This window comes from Pseudophryne corroboree, chromosome 2, assembly GCF_028390025.1.
Source record: "Pseudophryne corroboree isolate aPseCor3 chromosome 2, aPseCor3.hap2, whole genome shotgun sequence".
Classification (NCBI taxonomy): domain Eukaryota; kingdom Metazoa; phylum Chordata; class Amphibia; order Anura; family Myobatrachidae; genus Pseudophryne; species Pseudophryne corroboree.
In genome coordinates, this window is record NC_086445.1 from 616,745,159 (window position 1) to 616,770,373 (window position 25,215).

At 48.0% G+C, this 25,215-nt stretch overlaps 1 protein-coding gene and 1 long non-coding RNA gene across 3 annotated transcripts in view; both read right to left on the reverse strand.

The window, feature by feature from the left end:
- IPO9 (importin 9) overlaps window positions 1-18,494 on the reverse strand; it is a 202,156-nt gene extending 183,662 nt beyond the window's left edge. For both annotated transcript variants that reach the window (XM_063954813.1, XM_063954812.1), the window contains exons 1-4: window positions 18,076-18,494; window positions 17,804-17,865; window positions 17,121-17,207; window positions 16,840-17,041 (exon numbers count right to left, since the gene is read on the reverse strand). In XM_063954813.1, the coding sequence (XP_063810883.1) occupies window positions 16,840-17,041; window positions 17,121-17,207; window positions 17,804-17,865; window positions 18,076-18,223 (499 nt within the window). In that variant the 5' untranslated portion in view covers window positions 18,224-18,494. The remainder of the gene's footprint in view (window positions 1-16,839; window positions 17,042-17,120; window positions 17,208-17,803; window positions 17,866-18,075) is intronic.
- A 753-nt stretch (window positions 18,495-19,247) lies between these two features.
- Window positions 19,248-25,215, reverse strand: part of LOC135040368 (uncharacterized) — a 102,557-nt gene continuing 96,589 nt past the window's right edge. Inside the window, exon 2 of the long non-coding RNA XR_010234279.1 lies at window positions 19,248-20,347. This is a non-coding gene — a long non-coding RNA (uncharacterized LOC135040368). The remainder of the gene's footprint in view (window positions 20,348-25,215) is intronic.

Here is a 25,215-nt window from a genome sequence, read left to right on the forward strand (position 1 = left end):
AATTGAAAAGTTCTGGCATGGAACCTTCCATACTGGATCGCCTCGTATGAGGCTACCATTTTCCCCAGCAATCTTATACAAAGATGGATGGATATTCGAGAAGGCCGTAGAACCAGTCGGGCCATCTCCTGGAGTGTTCTCGCTTTGTCCTCTGGGAGGAACATTTTCTAGGCCACAGTATTCAGCAACATTCCCAGAAACAGAAGCCGCTGAGTTGGCTCCATGTGGGACTTCTGTAAATTGAGGATCCACCCATGGTGTGACAGGAAGTTGGATAGTGTGGTCTATATGGAGCAATAAAAGCTCCATGGATCTCGCCGTTATCAAGAGATTGTCCAGATAAGGGACAATATTGACACCCTGGATTCGGAGTTGGATCATCATCTCCGCCATCACCTTCGTGAACACCCTCGGAGCAGTGGACAGGCCGAATGGCAGCGCCTGGAACTGGTAGTGATCGTTCAGCAGGGCAAACCTCAGGTAAGCCTGGTGAGGCGGCCAAATCGGGATATGGAGATAGGCGTCCTTTATATCCAGGGAGACCATGAACTCCCGTTCTTCCAGGCCCGCAATCACTGCTCTTGAAAACCTTTAGGTAAGGGTTTAAGGATTTTAGATTAAAAATGGGCCTTACCGAACCGTCCAGTTTCGGTACCACGAACAGGTTGAGTAGTAACCCTTTCCCTGTTGTTGCAGTGGCACTGGAACAATTACTTGGGACTGGACCAATTTTAAGATGGCATGTTGCAGCGTAAAACACGTATCCTCCAAAGCTGGTAAGCTTGATTTGAAAAATCGTTGGGGAGGAGCGCCGCCAAACTCCAGCTTGTAGCCCTGAGAAATGAGGTCCTTTACCCAGTTATCCTGGCAGGAGCTTTCCCAGATGTGGCTGAAGTGACGCAGCCGAGCTCCCATCTCGAGATCCCCTCGGGGTGGGCACTTATGCTGAGGTCTTAGTGGAAGCTGAACTGGTGCTCTGGTCCTGAGAACCTGCGGTTGCTAGTTTTCTTGTCTTACCTCTGGAGCCTCTAGCCACATTGGAGATACCTCTGGCCCTAGATCTAAATCTATTAGACCGAAAGGACTGGGTAGACGGCCCCAGGTAGGAACGTCTAGCCGGTGGGGCCCCAGAGGGGAGAAATGTGGATTTCCCCGCAGTAACCGTAGAAATCCACGTATCCAATTGCACCCCGAAGAGCCAATCCCCTGAAAAAGGAAAAGACTCAACACTGCGCTTGGACTTTGCATCCGCTATCCACTGACGCAACCACAAAGCTCTGCGCGCCGACATTTCCATAGCAGTGGTCCTAGCATTAATATTGCCTATCTCCTTGAGAGAGTCACACAGGACGCGTGCAGAGTCTTGAATGTGTTTTAGGAGAGTCACCGTAGTGACCAGGGACATATCCCATGAGAGGTCCTCTTGAATTTGAGTAGCCCACGTATGAATGGCATTGAGTCATCCAGCAACCCGCTATGACCGGTCTGTGATATACCAGCCGCTGTGTAGATAAACTTCATTGTAGTCTATTTTTCTATTCCCAGGGTCCTTTATGGTAAAGGAGCCAAGAGCTGGCAGTACTGCCTTTTTATATAGGCGAGAGACTGATACGTCCACAGCCGGGGGTTCCTCCCAGAGTTTCCTGCCTTCAGGAGCAAATGGGAAAGTACGCAAAAAACGTTTTGTCACTTGGTATTTCTTATCTGGATTTTTCCAGGCTAACTTAAACAGGTCATCTAGCTCTGCAGAATCAGGGAAAGTGACACTGCATTTGTTCTGTGTTAAGAAAAACGACTGCTGTGCTGCAACGTCCTCTAGAGGGAGTTTTAACATGCCCTGTATAGCAAGAATGAGGGGCTCAATACCCTGTGTAGAAGGGGAATCCCCAGTAACAGGATCCAAGTCCTCCCCCTCCTCCTGTATCTCCTCATCAGAGTCTGAGAGTAAAGCAGGTAACCCACGTTTTTGTGGTCCTGATCTAGAGAGGGGGGCTGTGGAACTTCTGCCCTTGCAGCTAGGTCTGCAACAGCCTGCTGCAGTTGTTGAGTTTTCTGAGTATTAACAGTGAGCTGAGTTGACATATCTTACATCATTGCTTTTATGGCACCTAGCCAGGAAGGCTCTTAAACACCCCCCCCCCCCCCCCCCAGCCGCCCGAGTTGTGAGGACTGACTGCATTGTTCACATGATATGGAACCAGATGTAGAGGTTGAGAATCTGGTGTGACATTCACTGCATAATTGGTGTTTTACCATGTTTACAGTAAACACTCATACACACAGACAGAGGGAAAGGGGCCTGAGGCGGATCGCGCCCGGGAAGCACCCGTGTCAGGCTCCCAGGTGCAACCCGCCTCAGGCCCCTTTCCCACTGCAGATTCCAACCCAACTCATTGTTGGTGACATTGCCGGTGAAGCAGCGGGGGTGGCGCTTGGAGATCACATGATTTCCAAGCGCCGCCCGTATATACACAGTGAATGGGAGCCTGCTTCCTGTTTATACAGCACAGCTTGCCGGGTTGAACCCGTGTTCAACCCTGCAAGCTACCCGAGTTGGAATACTGGGTCACTCCAGATTATTCCAAGTGGGCCCATTTACACAGCACAGCAACATGGGTTATGCATGCTCATGTGCAATAACCATTGTTAGATGGCGGTGTAATTAAGGTAGTGTCATGCACCTAAGCACTAGTAATAACTTTCCTGCTTACATATTAAAAGGGATTTAATTAATGAAACAGACGGAAATGTTGGAATGCTAACTGACAGAAAGCTGAATAGCAGGTAAGAAAATCTATGTAGAATAAATAAACAAAAAATAAGAATTTACTTACCGATAATTCTATTTCTCATAGTCCGTAGTGGATGCTGGGAACTCCGTAAGGACCATGGGGAATAGCGGCTCCGCAGGAGACTGGGCACAAATAGAAAGCTTTAGTACTACCTGGTGTGCACTGGCTCCTCCCCCTATGACCCTCCTCCAAGCCTCAGTTAGGATACTGTGCCCGGACGAGCGTACACAATAAGGAAGGATTTTGAATCCCGGGTAAGACTCATACCAGCCACACCAATCACACCGTATAACTTGTGATCTGAACCCAGTTAACAGTATGATAAACAGAGGAGCCTCTAGAAAAGATGGCTCACTACAACAATAACCCGATTTAGTTAACAATAACTATGTACAAGTATTGCAGACAATCCGCACTTGGGATGGGCGCCCAGCATCCACTACGGACTATGAGAAATAGAATTATCGGTGAGTAAATTCTTATTTTCTCTGACGTCCTAGTGGATGCTGGGAACTCCGTAAGGACCATGGGGATTATACCAAAGCTCCCAAACGGGCAGGAGAGTGCGGATGACTCTGCAGCACCGAATGAGAGAACTCCAGGTCCTCCTCAGCCAGGGTATCAAATTTGTAGAATTTAGCAAACGTGTTTGCCCCTGACCAAGTAGCTGCTCGGCAAAGTTGTAAAGCCGAGACCCCTCGGGCGGCCGCCCAAGATGAGCCCACTTTCCGTGTGGAATGGGCTTTTACAGATTTAGGCTGTGGCAGGCCTGCCACAGAGTGTGCAAGCTGAATTGTATTACAAATCCAGCGAGCAATAGTCTGCTTAGAAGCAGGAGCACCCAGCTTGTTGGGTGCATACAGGATAAACAGCGAGTCAGATTTTCTGACTCCAGCCGTCTTGGAAACGTATATTTTCAGGGCCCTGACTACGTCCAGTAACTTGGAGTCCTCCAAGTCCCTAGTAGCCGCAGGTACCACAATAGGCTGGTTCAGGTGAAACGCTGAAACCACCTTAGGGAGAAATTGAGGACGAGTCCTCAATTCTGCCCTGTCCGTATGAAAAATTAGGTAAGGGCTTTTATAGGATAAAGCCGCCAATTCTGACACGCGCCTGGCTGAAGCCAGGGCCAACAGCATTACCACTTTCCATGTGAGATACTTTAAGTCCACAGTGGTGAGTGGTTCAAACCAATGTGATTTTAGGAACCCCAAAACCACATTGAGATCCCAAGGTGCCACTGGAGGCACAAAAGGAGGCTGTATATGCAGCACCCCTTTGACAAATGTCTGAACTTCAGGAACTGAAGCCAGTTCTTTTTGGAAGAAGATCGACAGGGCCGAAATTTGAACCTTAATGGACCCTAATTTTAGTCCCATAGACAGTCCTGTTTGCAGGAAATGCAGGAAACGACCCAGTTGAAATTCCTCTGTAGGGGCATTCCTGGCCTCGCACCACGCAACATATTTACGCCAAATACGGTGATAATGCTGCACGGTTACATCCTTCCTGGCTTTTATCAGGATAGGGATGACCTCATCCGGAATGCCTTTTTCCTTCAGGATCCGGCGTTCAACCGCCATGCCGTCAAACGCAGCCGCGGTAAGTCTTGGAACAGACAGGGTCCCTGCTGGAGCAGGTCCCTTCGTAGAGGTAGAGGCCACGGGTCATCCGTGAGCATCTCTTGAAGTTCCGGGTACCAAGTCCTTCTTGGCCAATCCGGAACGACGAGTATAGTCCTTACTCCTTTCCTTCTTATGATTCTCAGTACCTTGGGTATGAGAGGCAGAGGAGGGAACACATACACTGACTGGTACACCCACGGTGTTACCAGAGCGTCCACAGCTATTGCCTGAGGGTCCCGTGACCTGGCGCAATACCTGTCTAGTTTTTTGTTGAGGCGTGACGCCATCATGTCCACCTTTGGTTTTTCCCAACGGTTCACAATCATATGGAAGACTTCTGGGTGAAGTCCCCACTCTCCCGGGTGGAGGTCGTGCCTGCTGAGGAAGTCTGCTTCCCAGTTGTCCACTCCCGGAATGAACACTGCTGACAGTGCTATCACGTGATTTTCCGCCCAGCGAAGAATCCTTGCAACTTCTGCCATTGCCCTCCTGCTTCTTGTGCCGCCCTGTCTGTTTACGTGGGCGACTGCCGTGATGTTGTCTGACTGAATCAGCACCGGCTGACCTTGAAGCAGAGGTCGTGCTAGGTTTAGAGCATTGTAGATGGCCCTTAGCTCCAGGATATTTATGTGAAGTGATGTCTCCAGGCTTGACCACAAGCCCTGGAAATTTCTTCCTTGTGTGACTGCTCCCCAGCCTCTCAGGCTGGCATCCGTGGTCACCAGGACCCAGTCGTGAATGCCGAATCTGCGGCCCTCTAGAAGATGAGCCCTCTGCAACCACCACAGAAGAGACACCCTTGTCCTTGGAGACAGGGTTATCCGCTGATGCATCTGAAGATGCGATCCGGACCATTTGTCCAGCAGATCCCACTGGAACGTTCTTGCGTGGAATCTGCCGAATGGAATCGCTTCGTAGGAAGCTACCATCTTTCCCAAGACTCTTGTGCATTGATGCACTGAGACTTGCCCCGGTTTCAGGAGGTTTCTGACCAGTTCGGATAACTCCCTGGCTTTCTCCTCCGGAAGGAACACCTTTTTCTGGACTGTGTCCAGAATCATCCCTAGGAACAGAAGACGTGTTGTCGGAACCAGCTGCGATTTTGGGATATTTAGAATCCCACCGTGCTGTCGTAGCACTACCTGAGATAGGGCTACACCGACTTCCAACTGTTCTCTGGATCTTGCTCTTATCAGGAGATCGTCCAAGTAAGGGATAATTAAAACGCCTTTTCTTCGAAGAAGAATCATCATTTCGGCCATTACCTTGGTAAAGACCCGAGGTGCCGTGGATAATCCAAACGGCAGCGTCTGAAAATGATAGTGACAGTTTTGTATTACAAACCTGAGGTACCCTTGATGAGAAGGGTAAATGGGGACATGGAGGTAGGCATCTTTGATGTCCAGAGACACCATATAGTCCCCCTCTTCCAGGTTCGCGATCACTGCTCTGAGTGACTCCATCTTGAATTTGAACCTCTGTATGTAAGTGTTCAAAGACTTCAGATTTAAAATTGGTCTCACCGAGCCGTCCGGCTTCGGTACCACAAACAGCGTGGAATAATACCCCTTCCCTTGTTGCAGGAGGGGTACTTTGATTATCACCTGCTGGGAATACAGCTTGTGAACTGCCTCCAATACTGCCTCCCTGTCGGAGGGAGACGTTGGTAAAGCAGACTTCAGGAACCGGTGAGGGGGAGACGTCTCGAACTCCAATTTGTACCCCTGAGATACTACTTGCAGGATCCAGGGGTCCACTTGCGAGTGAGCCCACTGCGCGCTGAAATTCTTGAGACGGGCCCCCACCGTGCCCGAGTCCGCTTGTAAGGCCCCAGCGTCATGCTGAGGACTTGGCAGAAGCGGGGGAGGGCTTTTGTTCCTGGGAAGTGGCTGCCTGTTGCAGTCTTTTTCCCCTTCCTCTGCCTCGGGGCAGAAAAGAGGAACCTTTTGCCCGCTTGCCCTTATGGGGACGAAAGGACTGAGCCGGATAAGACGGCGTCTTCTTATGTTGAGAGGTTACCTGGGGTAAAAATGTGGATTTCCCAGCAGTTGCCGTGGCCACCAGGTCCGATAGACCGACCCCAAATAACTCCTCCCCTTTATAAGGCAATATTTCCATATGCCGTTTAGAGTCCGCATCACCTGACCACTGTCGCGTCCATAATCCTCTTCTGGCAGAAATGGACAGCGCACTCACTCTTGATGCCAGCGTGGAAATATCCCTCTGTGCATCTCGCATATATAGAAATGCATCTTTTAAATGCTCTATAGTCAACAATATACTGTCCCTATCCAGGGTATCAATATTTTCAGTCAGGGAATCCGACCAAGCCACCCCAGCGCTGCACATCCAGGCTGAGGCGATTGCTGGTCGCAGTATAACACCAGTATGTGTGTATATACTTTTAAGGATATTCTCCAGTTTTCTGTCACCTGGTTCCTTGAGGGCGGCCGTATCAGGAGACGGTAACGCCACTTGTTTTGATAAGCGTGTGAGCGCTTTATCCACTCTAGGGGGTGTTTCCCAACGCGCCCTAACCTCTGGCGGGAAAGGGTATAATGCCAATAACTTTTTTGAAATTATCAGTTTATCGGGGGAAACCCACGCTTCATCACACACCTCATTTAATTCGTCTGATTCAGGAAAAACTACAGGTAGTTTTTTCACACCCCACATAATACCCTTTTTAGTGGTACTTGCAGTATCAGAAATGTTTAACACCTCTCTCATTGCCGTGATCATGTAACGTGTGGCCCTACTGGAAGTCACGTTTGTCTCCTCACCGTCGACACTGGAGTCAGTATCCGTGTCGACGTCAGTATCCACCATCTGAGGTAACGGCCTTTTTAGAGACCCTGATGGTTTTTGAGACGCCTGGACAGGGACCAGCTGATTAGTCGGCTGTCTCATGTCATCAACCGTCTTTTGTAAGGAGCTGACACTGTCACGTAAATCCTTCCATAAAGCCATCCACTCAGGTGTCGACTCCTTAGGGGGTGACATCTCTATTATAGGCAATTGCCCCGCCTCCACATCATTTTCCTCCTCATACATGTCGACACAAACGTACCGACACAGCACACGCACAGGGAATGCTCTGATAGAGGACAGGACCCCACTAGCCCTTTGGGGAGACAGAGGGAGAGTATGCCAGCACACACCAGAGCGCTATATATAGATATAGGGACAACCTTATATAAGTGTTTCTCCCTTATAGCTGCTGTAATGTTTATCACCCGCCAATTAGTGCCCCCCTCTCTTTTTTACCCTGTTTCTGTAGTGCAGGACTGCAGGGGAGAGTCAGGGAGACGTCCTTCCAGCGGAGCGGTGAGGGAAAATGGCGCCTGTGTGCTGAGGAGATAGGCGCCGCCCCCTTCTCGTCGGCCTTTCCCCCCGCTTTTTTGTGAAAATCTGGCAGGGGTTAAAATTCATCCATATAGCCCAGGAGCTATATGTGATGTATTTTTAGCCAGCCAAGGTGTTTCTATTGCTGCTCAGGGCGCCCCCCCCCCAGCGCCCTGCACCCTCAGTGACCGGAGTGTGAAGTGTGCTGAGAAGCAATGGCGCACAGCTGCAGTGCTGTGCGCTACCTTGTGGAAGACATGGATGTCTTCTGCCGCCGATTTGCCGGACTCTTCTTGCTTCTGGCTCTGTAAGGGGGCCGGCGGCGCGGCTCCGGGACCGAGCTCCAGAGCTGGGCCTGTGAGCTGTCCCTCTGGAGCTAATGGTGTCCAGTAGCCAAGAAGCCCAATCCACTCTGCACGCAGGTGAGTTCGCTTCTTCTCCCCTTAGTCCCTCGATGCAGTGAGCCTGTTGCCAGCAGGTCTCACTGAAAATAATAAACCTAAACTAAAACTTTCACTAAGAAGCTCAGGAGAGCCCCTAGTGTGCACCCTTCTCGTTCGGGCACAAAAATCTAACTGAGGCTTGGAGGAGGGTCATAGGGGGAGGAGCCAGTGCACACCAGGTAGTACTAAAGCTTTCTATTTGTGCCCAGTCTCCTGCGGAGCCGCTATTCCCCAAGGTCCTTACGGAGTTCCCAGCATCCACTAGGACGTCAGAGAAAATAAAGACACAGTAAATGGAAGTGCAACAGTATTACCATTGCATGAATAATTAGAATAACCCTTTAGAATGTAAAAGTAGGGCCCTCTTCCCTCATGTGCTTATCCTTTTCTTATTATAATAATCTTTAATTGCACCAAATCAGCAGTCTTCTGTCACCTGATACTTATTCCAGTGTCATCTGCTGATGTAGCTGTTTATTTACCCTGTACTTGTCCTATATTGTCATTAACTGTAAGTTGCTGTTTTCCTGTTTTGATTATTTGTCTATGTACTCTGTAATTGGGCGCTGCAATACCCTTGTGGCGCCATAGAAATAAAGAAGGATGATGGTGGTGATGATGATGATGATACAGACTGTTACAATTGAGCCATTTAAGGCAGAAAACTAAGACATTGGGGAGGGATTCAATTGTTTATCATGCTGGCAGGCACTAGATGGCGCACGACGGAGCAGATAAATTGTTCCATTCGGGCATGAACAGTTGCTGGTAACAGCATTTTAACTCGCAGCCCCCAGAGGTGGCGCGCTAAAATAAGCGAGAAGTGACCCGTTTGGGTGCCCAAACGGCACTTTTCACGTCAAGCACTTTGGATGGGTTTAGCAGTTTTACACGGCTAAGACCGGTCTGTTTGGGCAGGACAAATACAGAAAGTCAATTTAACTCTCCATGCAGTGTAGACAGGAGACTGGGTGCACAGCCAGTGCAATAAACAATTGAAGTCTCATTCTTTGCGTAAATATAAAGATTTAATTACTGAAAAGGGAAAAGTACATCAGCTTTGAAGGTCAGAAGGCCTCTGAAGTGTATCATGTCTCCAGTCACATGGAGAACGGTAACCATGACGACACCACATAGTCAACATTACAACGGTGACACTGTTCAAACTGTAGACGGACCATGTTGACATCCTCAGACTGCCAACATCTGAAATGCTGGCATGCGAAATGTCGATAGCCTGTGGATGCTAAGGGTTAGGCTGCAGGGGGAGGTTAGGGTTAGACACTAAGGGGAGGGAAGATGCTAGATCCAAGTGGGCTAGAGGACGTCTGACGCGACCATGTGACAACAGTGATGCTCAAATACATTCTAATGCAGCAGGCGGCTTCAGTAGGTACATGCCTCCTACATGCATCGTTGAGCCGAGTGCTGCATCTGAAGTCACAGCCCTTAGTCATCTGAATGAGCCTCATCTTACTTAGACTAGCTGGCGGAACGTCTGTGCACGGGGTCAGGATATGTGCGTGCAAAGATGCAGAACCAGGCCTTGAGATGTTCCACTTTGTAGAATGGTCCCCGCTGCCGCCCCCCAAACTCCACGGCATATCAATCATGCTGCAGCTAAGGTGGGACTGCAAGCATTCACACAGGACTAGTTATACACATGTGCAGAACGGGCCCTACTCATGCAGACCCACAAACAGGATCTGTACATCTCTGAATCAGGCACACTTGTTCTATACTAACCACTGTTGTCGGTTTCAACCACCTATGCAGTTAATGGCTTTATTGTATGGTAAACACATGAATACTGGTTAAAAATAAATAAATAAGAATTTACTTACCGATAATTCTATTTCTCGTAGTCCGTAGTGGATGCTGGGGACTCCGTCAGGACCATGGGGAATAGCGGCTCCGCAGGAGACAGGGCACAAAAATAAAGCTTTAGGATTAGGTGGTGTGTACTGGCTCCTCCCCCTATGACCCTCCTCCAAGCCTCAGTTAGGATACTGTGCCCGGACGAGCGTACACAATAAGGAAGGATATTGAATCCCGGGTAAGACTCATACCAGCCACACCAATCACACCGTATAACTTGTGATCTGAACCCAGTTAACAGTATGACAAACGTAGGAGCCTCTGAACAGACGGCTCACAACAATAACAACCCGAATTTGTTTGTAACAATAACTATGTACAAGTATTGCAGACAATCCGCACTTGGGATGGGCGCCCAGCATCCACTACGGACTACGAGAAATAGAATTATCGGTAAGTAAATTCTTATTTTCTCTAACGTCCTAAGTGGATGCTGGGGACTCCGTCAGGACCATGGGGATTATACCAAAGCTCCCAAACGGGCGGGAGAGTGCGGATGACTCTGCAGCACCGAATGAGAGAACTCAAGGTCCTCCTCAGCCAGGGTATCAAATTTGTAGAATTTTGCAAATGTGTTTGCCCCTGACCAAGTAGCAGCTCGGCAGAGTTGTAATGCCGAGACCCCCCGGGCAGCCGCCCAGGATGAGCCCACTTTCCTTGTGGAATGGGCCTTGACAGATTTAGGTTGTGGCAAGCCTGCCACAGAATGTGCAAGTTGAATTGTGCTACAAATCCAACGAGCAATCGTCTGCTTAGAAGCAGGAGCACCCATCTTGTTGGGTGCATACAATATAAACAGTGAGTCAGACTTTCTCACTCCCGCCGTTCTTGAAATATATATTTTCAATGCCCGGACCACGTCCAACAACTTGGAATCCTCCAAATCGTTAGTAGCCGCAGGCACCACAATAGGCTGGTTCAGGTGAAACGCTGACACCACCTTAGGCAGAAAATGAGGACGTGTCCGCAGTTCTGCCCTGTCCGTATGGAAAATCAGATATGGGCTCTTATATGATAAAGCCGCCAATTCTGATACTCTCCTGGCTGAAGCCAGGGCCAGTAGCATGGTTACTTTCCATGTAAGATACTTCAACTCCACCGATTTGAGCGGCTCAAACCAATGGGATTTGAGAAAATCCAAGACTACATTAAGATCCCACGGTGCCACTGGGGGCACAACCGGGGGCTGTATATGTGGTACTCCTTTTACAAAAGTCTGGACTTCAGGAACTGAAGCCAATTCTTTCTAGAAGAAAATCAACAGGGCCGAATTTTGAACCTTAATGGACCCCAATTTGAGGCCCATAGACAATCCTGTTTGCAGGAAATGTAGGAATCGACCCAGTTGAAATTCCTCCGTGGGGGCCTTCCTGGCCTCACACCACGCAACATATTTTCTCCAAATGCGGTGATAATGTTGTGCAGTCACCTCCTTCCTGGCTTTTACCAGTGTAGGAATGACCTCTTCCGGAATGCCTTTTTCCCTTAGAATTCGGCGTTCAACCGCCATGCCGTCAAACGCAGCCGCGGTAAGTCTTGGAATAGACACGGTCCCTGCTGAAGCAGGTCCGGTCTTAGAGGTAGAGGCCACGGATCCTCCGTGAGCATCTCTTGAAGTTCCGGGTACCAAGTTCTTCTTGGCCAATCCGGAGCCACTAGTATCGTTCTTACTCCCTTTTGCCGTATAATTCTCAGTACCTTTGGTATGAGAGGCAGAGGAGGGAACACATACACTGACTGGAACACCCACGGTGTTACCAGAGCGTCCACAGCTATTGCCTGAGGGTCTCTTGACCTGGCGCAATACCTGTCCAGTTTTTTGTTGAGGCGGGACGCAATCATATCCACCATTGGTTTTTCCCAACGGTTCACAATCATATGGAAGACTTCTGGATGAAGTCCCCACTCTCCCGGGTGTAGATCGTGTCTGCTGAGGAAGTCTGCTTCCCAGTTGTCCACTCCCGGAATGAATAATGAATACTGCTGACAGTGCTATCACATGATCTTCCGCCCAGCGAAGAATCCTTGCAGCTTCTGCCATTGCTGTCCTGCTTCTTGTGCCGCCCTGTCTGTTTACGTGGGCGACTGCCGTGATGTTGTCCGACTGGATCAACACCGGCTGACCCTGAAGCAGGGGTTTTGCCAGACTTAGAGCATTGTAAATCGCTCTTAGCTCCAGTATATTTATGTGAAGAGACATCTCCAGGCTTGACCATACTCCCTGGAAGTTTCTTCCCTGTGTGACCGCTCCCCAGCCTCTCAGACTGGCATCCGTGGTCACCAGGACCCAGTCCTGTATGCCGAATCTGCGGCCCTCTAACAGATGAGCACTCTGCAACCACCACAGAAGAGACACCCTTGTCCGTGGCGATAAGGTTATCCGCTGATGCATCTGCAGATGCGATCCGGACCATTTGTCCAGCAGATCCCACTGAAAAGTTCGTGCGTGGAATCTGCCGAATGGAATCGCTTCGTAAGAAGCCACCATCTTTCCCAGGACTCTTGTGCATTGATGCACAGACACTTTCCCTGGTTTTAGGAGGTTCCTGACAAGTTCGGATAACTCCCTGGCTTTCTCCTCCGGAAGAAACACCTTTTTCTGAACCGTGTCCAGAATCATTCCCAGGAACAGCAGACGTGTCGTCGGGGTCAACTGAGATTTTGGAAAATTCAGAATCCACCCGTGTTGTTGCAGCACTAGTTGGGTTAGTGCTACTCCGTCCTCCAGCTGTTCTCTGGACCTTGCCCTTATCAGGAGATCGTCCAAGTAAGGGATAATTTATACGCCTCTTCTTCGCAGAAGAATCATCATTTCGGCCATTACCTTGGTAAAGACCCGAGGTGCCGTGGACAATCCAAACGGCAGCGTCTGAAACTGATAATGACAGTTTTGCACCACGAACCTGAGGTACCCTTGATGTGAAGGGCAAATTGGGACATCTAGGTAAGCATCCTTTATGTCCAGGGACACCATAAAGTCCCCTTCTTCCAGATTCGCTATCACTGCTCTGAGTGACTCCATCTTGAACTTGAATTTTTGTATGTACAGGTTCAAAGATTTCAGATTTAGAATAGGTCTTACCGAGCCGTCCGGCTTCGGTACCACAAATAGCGTGGAGTAATACCCCTTTCCCTGTTGTAGGAGGGGTACCTTGACTATCACCTGCTGAGAAAACAGCTTGTGAATGGCTTCCAATACCGTCGCCCTGTCTGAGGGAGACGTTGGCAAAGCAGACTTTAGGAACCGGCGAGGGGGAGACTTCTCGAATTCCAACCTGTAACCCTGAGATACTACCTGCAGAATCCAGGGGTCCACCTGTGAGCAAGCCCACTGTGCGCTGAATTTCTTGAGTCGACCCCCCACCGCTCCTGAGTCCGCTTGTAAGGCCCCAGCGTCATGCTGAGGGCTTTGCAGAACCCTGGGAGGGCTTCTGTTCCTGGGCAGGGGCTGCTTGCTGCCCTCTCTTACCCCTTCCTCTGCCCCGAGGCAGATATGACTGTCCTTTTGTCCGCTTGTTCTTATAGGACCGAAAGGACTGCGGCTGAAAAGACGGTGTCTTTTTCTGTTGGGAGGGGGTCTGAGGTAAAAAGGTGGATTTTCCGGCAGTTGCCGTGGCCACCAGATCCGATAGACCGACGCCAAATAATTCCTCCCCTTTATACGGCAATACTTCCATATGTCGTTTGGAATCCGCATCACCTGACCACTGTCGCGTCCATAAACTCCTTCTGGCAGATATGGACATCGCATTTACTCTCGATGCCAGAGTGCAAATATCTCTCTGAGCATCTCGCATATAAAGGAAAGCATCCTTTAATTGCTCTATAGTCAATAAAATACTGTCCCTATCCAGGGTATCAATATTTTCAGTCAGGGAATCCAACCAGACGACCCCAGCACTGCACATCCAGGCTGAGGCGATGGCTGGTCGCAGTATAACACCAGTATGTGTGTATATACTTTTTAGGGTAGTTTCCATTCTCCTATCAGCTGGATCCCTGAGGGCGGCCGTATCAGGAGACGGTAACGCCACTTGTTTTGATAAGCGTGTGAGCGCCTTATCCACCCTAGGGGGTGTTTCCCAGCGCGCCCTAACCTCTGGCGGGAAAGGGTATAATGCTAATAACTTTTTTGAAATTAGCATTTTTTCTATCTGGGTTAACCCACGCTTCATCACATACATCATTTAATTCCTCTGATTCAGGAAAAACTACACGTAGTTTTTTCACCCCCCACATAATACCCCTTTTTGTGGTACTTGCAGTATCAGAGATATGCAAAGCCTCCTTCATTGCCGTGATCATATAACGTGTGGCCCTACTTGAAAATACGTTTGTTTCATCACCGTCGACACTAGATTCAGTGTCTGTGTCTGGGTCTGTGTCGACCGACTGAGGTAAAGGGCGCTTTACAGCCCCTGACGGTGTCTGAGACGCCTGGGCAGGTACTAACTGGTTTGCCGGCCGTCTCATGTCGTCAACTGATTTTTGTAATGTGCTGACATTATCACGTAATTCCATAAACAAAGCCATCCATTCCGGTGTCGACTCCCTGGGGGGTGACATCACCATTATCGGCAATTGCTCTGCCTCCACACCAACATCGTCCTCATACATGTCGACACACACGTACCGACACACAGCAGACACACAGGGAATGCTCTTATCGAAGACAGGACCCCACTAGCCCTTTGGGGAGACAGAGGGAGAGTTTGCCAGCACACACCCAAGCGCTATAATATATATGGGAACAACCTTATATAAGTGTTGTTCTTTATAGCAGCTTAAATATATCAAAATATCGCCAAAAAAATGCCCCCCCCCTCTCTGTTTTACCCTGTTTCTGTAGTGCAGTGCAGGGGAGAGTCCTGGGAGCCTTCCTCACAGCGGAGCTGAGCAGGAAAATGGCGCTGTGTGCTGAGGAGAATAAGCTCCGCCCCCTATTTCGGCGGGCTTTTCTCCCGTAGTTTTAGATAACTGGCATGGGTTAAATACATACATATAGCCTCAATGGCTATATGTGATGTATTCTTTTGCCATAAAGGTATAAATATTGCTGCCCAGGGCGCCCCCAGCAGCGCCCTGCACCCTCCGTGACCGCTTGGTGTGAAGTGTGTGACAACAATGGCGCACAGCTGCAGTGCTGTGCGCTACCTTCATGAAGACTGAAGAGCCTTCTGCCGCCTGTTTCCGGACCTTCAATCTTCAGCATCTGTAAGGGGGGTCGGCGGCGCGGCTCCGGGACGAACCCCAGGGTGAGACCTGTGTTCCGACTCCCTCTGGAGCTAATGGTGTCCAGTAGCCTAAGAATCCAATCCATCCTGCACGCAGGTGAGTTGAAATTCTCTCCCCTAAGTCCCTCGATGCAGTGAGCCTGTTGCCAGCAGGACTCACTGAAAATAAAAAACCTAAAAACTTTTTCTAAGCAGCTCTTTAGGAGAGCCACCTAGATTGCACCCTGCTCGGACGGGCACAAAAACCTAACTGAGGCTTGGAGGAGGGTCATAGGGGGAGGAGCCAGTACACACCACCTAATCCTAAAGCTTTATTTTTGTGCCCTGTCTCCTGCGGAGCCGCTATTCCCCATGGTCCTGACGGAGTCCCCAGCATCCACTTAGGACGTTAGAGAAATTATAATATGAAACAGACCGTATTTACGACATGAATCCTATTCAATAGGAATATAAAGTAAAACACATTAAGGAAATGCTTGCGTTTCAATGCATTACACAAAACGTGGATACTAACAGAAAATCTACTGGTTCAGCATATTGGGGCAGATGTATTAACCTTGAGAAGGCATAAGGAAGTAATAAACCAGTGATAAATGTGAGGTGAAAATCGCACCAGCCAATCAGCTCCAATATGTAAATTAATAGTTAACAGCTGATTGGCATTCCATTTATCACCTTGTACTTATCACTGGTTCATCACTTCCTTATGCCTTCTCCAGGTTAATACATAAAGTACCAACCAACCAGCTCCTAACGGTTATTTTTCAAACCCAACCTGTGACAAGGCAGATAGAAGATGATTGGCTGGTACTTTATCTCCATCCACTTTCCCTTCAACACTTAGTAAATAGACCCCTTAATTCTTTAAACCTCCTCAATTAAATGTAGGAAGACATTGTACAACCAACACAACCAGACATCCCAAGAAGCCAACAGTAACTTTGTTTAAAGACATTATATTGCTATTTTTTTTGTGTGTGTTTTAGTGTTGGATAGGGAGGATTCAATTGTGGAAGAATTGCTGTTGCTTTAAGCACCGGCAATGGCAGCCAGACTCGCACCCTTTGCCCAGACGATTCATACCCCAATCTCTCAAAAGTGCTTGCTATCCTATGGGGTAGCGAACACTTGAACAAGATCCCGCTGCTACAAAGCGCAGCAATTGTTGCACAGATTCGGCCAGGAGAATCCGTTCGCCCTCAAATGAATTCCCCCTTAGAGACTTATATGCACCAGTATACTTAGCACAGGTGTTACAAACAAAACAATTTTTTTTTTCTTTATACTATCCTGGTCAATGTACCCACTTTGGGAAGTCTTGTAGTTAATACTAATGCCAGATTAGTTACTGTCAATTATAGCACATCATTTAATATTAACAACTACTCAGGATTAGGTCAGACCAAATCCACAGAGGATGCAAATACCGGTTGTGAACAGCTCCCGTCTACCAGACCGCTTCTGTACAATATTCAATAATCCATAAATGTATAATCATTATACACAGCACAGCTATATGTACCTGTCAGCACTCTCATAGCACCATGTACAGCATTGACTTCCCCGCTTACTAACATCTCCATGAGTAGATTGAAAAGTTGCGGCCATGCTTCAGGCCAGTCCCAGTGTGCAATGGCAGATACTGCATATGCTACGCTGGAACGCACTTTGCTGATTGACTCACGAAGTCCTTGAGGAAGTAGGAGGCGGATTGCTGCCTTAGCCTAATCAAAGACAAATCAAGCAGTATGAGTACTTCTCCCCAAACTTACCTACAATAACACAAAAACCATGACTACTTACCCTTTCAGTAGTCTCAGGTAATCTAAACTTTTCTGAATGAGAACACCAATGATTTTCAACATACTGCTTCAATACTACTGATGCAAGCTGGAACACAAAGAATCAAATCAATTGGTATACAAGGCAGAACAAGTTGGCATCTGCATCAATGTACTGGAGTAACCAGTGTCCCTGTCTAAAATGATAAACACAATTTACAACGTACAATTCTTTTGCACTCCCAAATCCCATTAGTCTTTCAACAGATCATACAAATCGCCTGACCGGATCCCATAAAAGTTATTACAAGAATCATCATTACTATTTATTATAAGCCACTCCTGCGTCAAAAATAAATTGGTTCTACTTGGAAAACTAGGAGACAGAATCCATATTATTTGTTATTAAAGATCTGTAGTCTACAGAAGTCAAAATAAGATTCAATGTAGCTGAGCCATTTGAGGGTCTGCTGACTGCATGTGGCTCTATCATATTATATAATATTACAGAATTCTGCCTACAGAATCACCCCATTATATAAAACTACAAGGTATTATCTTACATTCTTTCTATATACATTCAGTTGCAACAAAATACAAAGTTTCACCAGTTACCCAGCAGCAAGTACTATAGTATGACAACTAGCTCCTGGGTACCATCTCTGAGCCTAGAACATGCAGGACATCTATCCCAGAATGTCTTACCTGCCTGATGGCCAGAGCACCTTGTGGATCCACAGTCAGCTCAGCCAAATGTATCCCAAACTCTGATACAGGGAAAGACAGGAGAGAGGGGGTTACTGATAATGGACAGCGGGAGGAGAGACTGTAGTTACATCGTGTATGCGGGAAGTTACAAGAGGCAGCATCCATCACCCCACTGCAAGATCCCCCGCCCGGCTCCGCTCCATTCATCAGGTCTCAGGCAGAGCGCTGCGGGGCGCCCTGCTCACACTCTGCAGCTGCCGGCTACTCACCCTCTGTCACTTCCAGCACTTTCAGCTGCTCCTCCGCCGCCGCCCGCACCTCGTGTCCCGGAGACAGGATGCCGCTCAGCGTCTCCAGCAGGGCCTCCCGCAGGCCGGCCTGGACGGTGGGCAGGGGGCCGGGCGTGCTCTGCGCCATGACACCGGGAAAGGAAGAAGCGAGCAGACGGAGCAGGACGACTTCAATGCCGCACAGCCCAGCGCGCCAACACCACCCGCCAAGCCCGCACGCAGGGAGAGAGAGAGGGCGGGATCACGCCGGGTGCAGGAGGCGGGTACACGCAGGTTCAAGGGAAGGGTCATGGGTGAGGACGGAGCTCGCTCACTGCTCTGTACAAGTGTACATCGCTGTCTAGTAGCGCCTCTCCGCGTCGTCAATGGGCGACTCGCACTTAGCTCTGCAGATGCTGCCACAGGGGAGAAGGGGAGACCCTACTGCAGGCGGCGGGAGTGACGGCCACACAGCGCTGTGACTTGTCCTCCTCTGTAATGAGGGCTACCCGGCACAGACAGCACTAGGACGGGAGTATAGCTCTTAAAGGGCTGGAGCCAAATACATTCTGTATCAAGTCTTTCCGTGAGACAAAGTGGAGACATTGCTCATACCAGCCTATCCGCTGTTGTTAAAGGCTGTGCTAGAAACATGACAGAAGCTGATTGCTGGCTGGCCTGTGAGTAACTTTATCTCACTTCATGATTTGATATATCTCCCCCTGGATAGGATATACTAAGCAGTGTATCCGCAATGCAATACATCACAGGTTCTCAAACTCGGTCCTCAGGACCCCACACAGTGCATGTCTTGCAGGTCTCCTCACAGAATCACAAGTGAAATAATTAGCTCCACCTGTGGCCTTTTTAAAATGTGTCAGTGAGTAATGAGTACACCTGTGTACTTGCTGGGTAACCTGCAAAACATGCACTGTGTGGGGTCCTGAGGACCGAGTTTGAGAATCTATACAATACATCCTGCCACTTATCGGATACATAACAGCGTTAATAACGGCGTTAAGCACCAGGGATGGACATTAAAAGCCCGGGATCAAATGGTTGGGCGTTGAAAGGATATGCCCCTATATTCTTTAACCCTCGATGTGATGGCCTCTCAGACGTCCGTGAGTGTAAACCTTTAGCCACAAGTTACATGCACAACACAAGCAGTAAAGATTCACACTGTTTATTTAATAAATTACAGCGTACTATATAGAAAAGAAACATGGGTGTATACAATATGTGCAAGCATATGATTGGATAAATAGAAGTAGCATACGACATTACATGCAGGATATTTTAGTAACACACAGAAGTAACAGTTTTGATCTGGTATGTAATTGTCCTTGAAGATAAGACACACACAAGCCTTATATTATATGAACAGACAAAGGCATCTTGTAGAGAGTGCGTACGTGTCTATTCAAACACATAACAATTCATATAGCATGTTTAACCCTTCAATCCCCTCTTAGAATCATTATTGTTATACTATATGATTCTTGCAAAGCTTACGTCTTTCTGCACACCAATGGCGCAATTTTTAGCCTGAGCGGGAGTTGCAGTAATTGTTGGGCATTTTAAGAAGGGTTAATCGTTGGGTTAATGATGTTCCGTGTTTATCCTTTTCATCTAAGGCTTCAGCGGGCTTATAGCCCCATGGGGTACCTGTGTTCCAGGCAGCCGCGGACCATGAGCTGCAATCATTTCCCCAGTTATGGCCTGTAACGCAAATATAGGGTACCTCGGGGCTTAGGTTGTCTGTGGTGTCAGCGCGGATCTGGTAGTCAACAGACTTTTGGACAGCAGCTAGTTGGGGGAATTGGAAATAATCTAGTATGTAGGTTGCGGTGTATGTGGTGGAAGAGTTATACCATAGTGTCAGTTTCCCTTATTCTGAGTTATATCAACCTCAGTCATTGAGAGGGGAAAATGGGCCAGTAGGGCTATCAAGATAGTCCCCAGGGTAAAGATAGGGGGCAGGTTCTTCATCGTTTTCTGTTCTTCTGTCTTCGCTAGGTGGGAGGTCAGGGCTGTCTGCCCCGGTTCGTACCTCACTGGAATCACTTGCTTCCCTCTCTAGGTCTGGTCTAGGAACCTTTTTTACTCGGGATGCATGGATCCAGGTAGGACTTTCCTCTGTCAGGACTGCTGTTCGGGTAACTGCTACGACCTCTGTCTCTGGACCATAGGTGAAGTCTCCTGGGCTCTTGTTCCTGGGGAGCACCTTCACCACGACTCTGTCTCTGACTTTAAAGGGGTGTGTAGGTTCCTGTGGATTCAAAGGGTTTTTACAAACAACCTCATGTTCAATTTCATTCAGTTTTGTTATCAGGGACCTGACATACTCTTCTCTTATAAATTCTAGATCTCCTTCCTGTATCATCAACGGTTTCTTAGCCCAGGGTGTGGGGAAGGGTCTACCCATTAGTATTTCAAAGGGTTCAAAGGGTGAGTATCCTAGAGTTTTCTGTGGGGTCATTCTGATTTCTGCTAGGATAATGGGAAGGACCTGCTTCCACTTGTGGAAGGTACCTCCTGTGGCCTTCCTTAGTTTGTCTTTGAGGGTCCTATTCATTCTTCCTACGACCCCTGAACTCTGCAGGTGGTACGGGATGTGAAACTTCCACTCCACCTGCAGAGCTTTTACTAAGGCCTGTGTGATTTTGGCTGTAAAGGCTGAGCCTTTATCACTATTTATTTGCAGGGGGCACCCCCATCTAGGGATGATTTTTTGTGTTAGGATTCTTGCTACTATCTTGGCATCCTCTGACTTAGTTAGGAATACTTCTGGCCAGCGAGAGAACATATCTACAATGACCAGGGCATATTCTTGTTTACCTGTACCAGGGATATGGGTAAAATCAATTTGTAAGTGTGTAAAAGGGGTGGTGGGGTATTCAAGATGCTGGTGTTTAGCTTTATTAGGGTTGTTAGGGTTGTTCCTGAGGCAAGTGATGCATCTGCTAACATACTGGTCCACAAGTGATTTGGCATTAGTAACATAAAAATCATTGGTTAGTAGGAGGAGTGTTGTGGCTTCACCACGGTGACCAACACCACGGCACTGGGCAACGAGCAAAGGGGCACTGGACTGGGGTATACAGGGTTTCCCCTCTTTGCAGATTAATCCTGATTTAGGATTTTTTCTGCAGAATTGGGTAAGTCCAGTCGGAGAGATCAGTATTAGTCGCAGCAGCTTGAAGTTGAGTGAGCAGATGGACGTTGTCAAGGGAGGGACATGCTCTAGTGAGTGCAATGAGTTCTGCAGCTTGCGCGGACTGATAAGGTGTTGGTAGGGTTTCCAACACAGTGTCAGGGAGGGTGACAATGGCATAGCCAGCCTGGTATGTATTGTCATTGGGCCTACTACAGGAGCCGTCAACAAATACTATGTCTGCGCCTGGTATGGGAACGGGAGACATGTCAAGTCTGGGAGAAGTTTCAGCTTCAATGGAAGCAGCACAGTCATGTAGGTCGGGTGGTTCATCCTCGGGACCTTTCAAGCCTAAAAGGGCATTGAGAATGGGTGCAGGGCCAGAAGAACTAGCAGTGTACTTGATGGTAAGGGTAGGGTTACTCAAAAGGAGTACTTCATATCCACTAAGGCGTTGTGCTGACATGTGCTGTGTGTGCAAGCCTTTAAGTATTGCCAGGACATCATGTGTGGTGTGGAGTACTGTGATGTGGCCTAAAGTGAGGGTAGTGACCATTTCTGCAACCATTGCACAGGCTGCCAAAGCCCTGAGGCAGGCAGGCATACCTTGCACAGACACTGGCATGACTTTGAAAAAAAATGCCACGGGGCGCAACTTCCCTCCATGAAACTGTGTGAGCACCCCCGCCATGGTTTTACAATTGTCCCTTGCATATAGATGGAAAGGTAGTACATAATTGGGGAGGCCAAGTGCCGGACTTTTCATCAACATACATTTTAAACTTTCATATGCAGTTAACATTTCTTGTGACCATTGTACAGTTTTAGGTTTGTCCTTCAGTGTGGCTTGTCTCAAAATGTTATCATAATAAGAGCAATCAGAAATCCACTGTCTGCAGTAATTTACCATACCCAGGAAGGACAGTAGTTCCCTCTGGGTAGTTGGGGTGACCAGGCCCAATACAGACTGTATGCGTTGTGGACTGATTTTCCTCTCTCCCTGAGTGAGCACAAAACCTAAGTAATCAACATGCTTTTTACACCATTGCATTTTTATTTTGGACACCTTGTGTCCACATTCACAAAGCCAGTTTAGTAATGAAACACCATCCTCTCGGCAGGCCTCCTCAGTTTGACTACAGAGCAGCAGATCATCTGCATACTGTAGCAGGACTGAACCATGGTGAGGTTGCCAGGGCCCCAATGTGGCCTGGAGACAACAGGTGCGTCAGTAATCTGCACCAGGTAAGTTGTTTACCCTCAAAAGAAAAGGCAAAAAGTAATTGTGTCTGTGAATCTACAGGTATGCTGAAAAAAGGCATTCTTCAAATCAATTACAGAGAAGAACGCAGCATCTGCAGGGATTGCAGAAATGAGTGAGTTTACATCTGGAACAATTGGTGCAATTGGGACAATTAGCTGATTGATCGCTCTGAGATCCTGTACAAATCTTATACTGCCATCAGCTTTGGCAACAGGGTTCACAGGAGTACAGTATGGTGATACAATATGTCTGAGAATACCCTGTTGTAAGAATTGCTGTATCATGGGGCGGAGACCTTCTATCTTTTCTGGTGAGAGGGGATACTGCATAGGTCAGAACACAAAACACTGGTTGTTGCACCGCTGTCCACTAAAAAGGGAATTTTACTTCCATTTATAATAAGTGGCAGCAGAGGTGAATCTTTACTATGACGGGTGAGTTGAATAAAGGCTGGGATACCCTCCTCCGGGCCCCGTCAGTGCGCGGGGTCTTTGGAATGTAAGGGGGAGGGAGAGGGTTTTCAAAGATTTTACAGTTTCTCACTTCTTCGCTTCTGTGCTGTTGGGAACTGACATTTTTGTAATCCTCCATATAGAAAGGGTAATTACTGCCTTCCCGTAGGAATGGGTCCTGTCCTGCTTTCTCTGTCCATCCCGCTAAATTATCCACCCATGGGTTAACTAAGTAATACTCTGAGGTAGAGTTGCGGGCGACATACATCTTGCATGTCTCACCAGGGAGGGGCGGGGGATATGTAGTTTTTTTTACTCTGACTAGAGCCCATTGTCAGACAGTAATATAAATCAACAGTACAACTTTAAAAGAAAATATCTAAAATGTACAACACTCTACTATACATGCATCAGCTAACCAGTTAATTAGTCATTGACAATATCACAATATTATCTGCACAGTGAGAACATGAAATCTTTTGACGTGTACGATACTTACCATTCGTACAAGATGTCAGAAAAATACAGCGTTTTAAACAGGAAGCAGGAAAAGTGTTTGAGTAAAGATATCTGGCAGACGAAAACTTACCAGCCGTCTGGACCAAATATAAGAACTTATCTCACTACAAACATACAAAAATATATAGACGATCAAATCGAGGTATTCTCTACGTTACGTATAGACCCCAGGTCTATTTTTAAGTATCCCAGATACTAACGTCACGTTATGTATAGACTCCCAGGTCTATTTTAAGTATCCCAGATACTAACGTCTTTGGAGAATTGCGCTTGGACCCCTGGTCCCTTCTCAGACGTATCTTTAAGTCCCAGACATTAAAGATGTTTGGTCACGTGTTCCCAGAACACTGACACGGATTCAGCTTCAGTGTATGACCGCAATCCCGTATGGCAAAGACAGACAATAAATTCTCTATCTTTACCATCCAGGGACGATCACTGAATCGCGGACGTAGCCCCCACTTGAAAGGATATGCCCCTATATTCTTTAACCCTCGATGTGATGGCCTCTCAGACGTCCGTGAGTGTAAACCTTTAGCCACAAGTTACATGCACAACACAAGCAGTAAAGATTCACACTGTTTATTTAATAAATTACAGCGTACTATATAGAAAAGAAACATGGGTGTATACAATATGTGCAAGCATATGATTGGATAAATAGAAGTAGCATACGACATTACATGCAGGATATTTTAGTAACACACAGAAGTAACAGTTTTGATCTGGTATGTAATTGTCCTTGAAGATAAGACACACACAAGCCTTATATTATATGAACAGACAAAGGCATCTTGTAGAGAGTGCGTACGTGTCTATTCAAACACATAACAATTCATATAGCATGTTTAACCCTTCAGGCGTCTGACATGAAATCAAGCGATGCACTAGCCAGCACATTGCAACCATGTGATGGTAATACCATTGTGATGCTTAGGGGTCTATTCATGTAGCAGTGAAAAGCCCTGTTTTGCGTTAAACAGGGCTTTTCTCTGCCTACTGCAATTCACAGAGCGGGTTACCGTGGAGAAGTCTCTGACTTCTCCAGCGGTACCCCCACTCTGTGCCTGAATCGCATCACCATACCATTGTATGGTGAGTGCGATTCATGAAGGTGCGGAAAGCGCTGCTTTCTGCTTCTCCATGGAGTTCAGGTTCGCCATCTCAGGACGGCGCAACCTGAATTGTGTTGCGGAGACGGCAGGGAAGCTCAATGCTTCTCTGCTCGGCACCTCGCACTGGCTCCGCCCCTGACCTCCCAGCAACCACTGCGGCCTTCCGGGAGGTCAACAAAATGCGCATGCGCAAAGGGACCCGCCGCTGGACTTCGCGCATCGCAGGGAGGGACCTCTGGAGATCACCTCACTGCAGGAGCCCCAGACACTGCAGCGCATCGTTGGAAGGGTGAGTATACATGAATTGCTACTTTTCTCTTACATCCTAGAGGATGCTGGGGACTCCAAAAGGACCATGGGGTATAGACGGGATCCGCAGGAGCTTGTGCACATTAAAAAGACTTTGACTGGGTGTGAACTGGCCCCTCCCTCTATGCCCCTCCCCCAGACCTCAGTTAGATTCTGTGCCCAGAGAGACTGGACACACACTAGGGGAGCTCTACTGAGTTTCTCTAGAAAGACTTTTGTTAGGTTTTTTATTTTCAGGGAGACCTGCTGGCTACAGGCTCCCTGCATCGTGGGAGTGAGGGGAGAGAAGTCAGACCTACTTCTTCTTAGTTCAAGGGCTCTGCT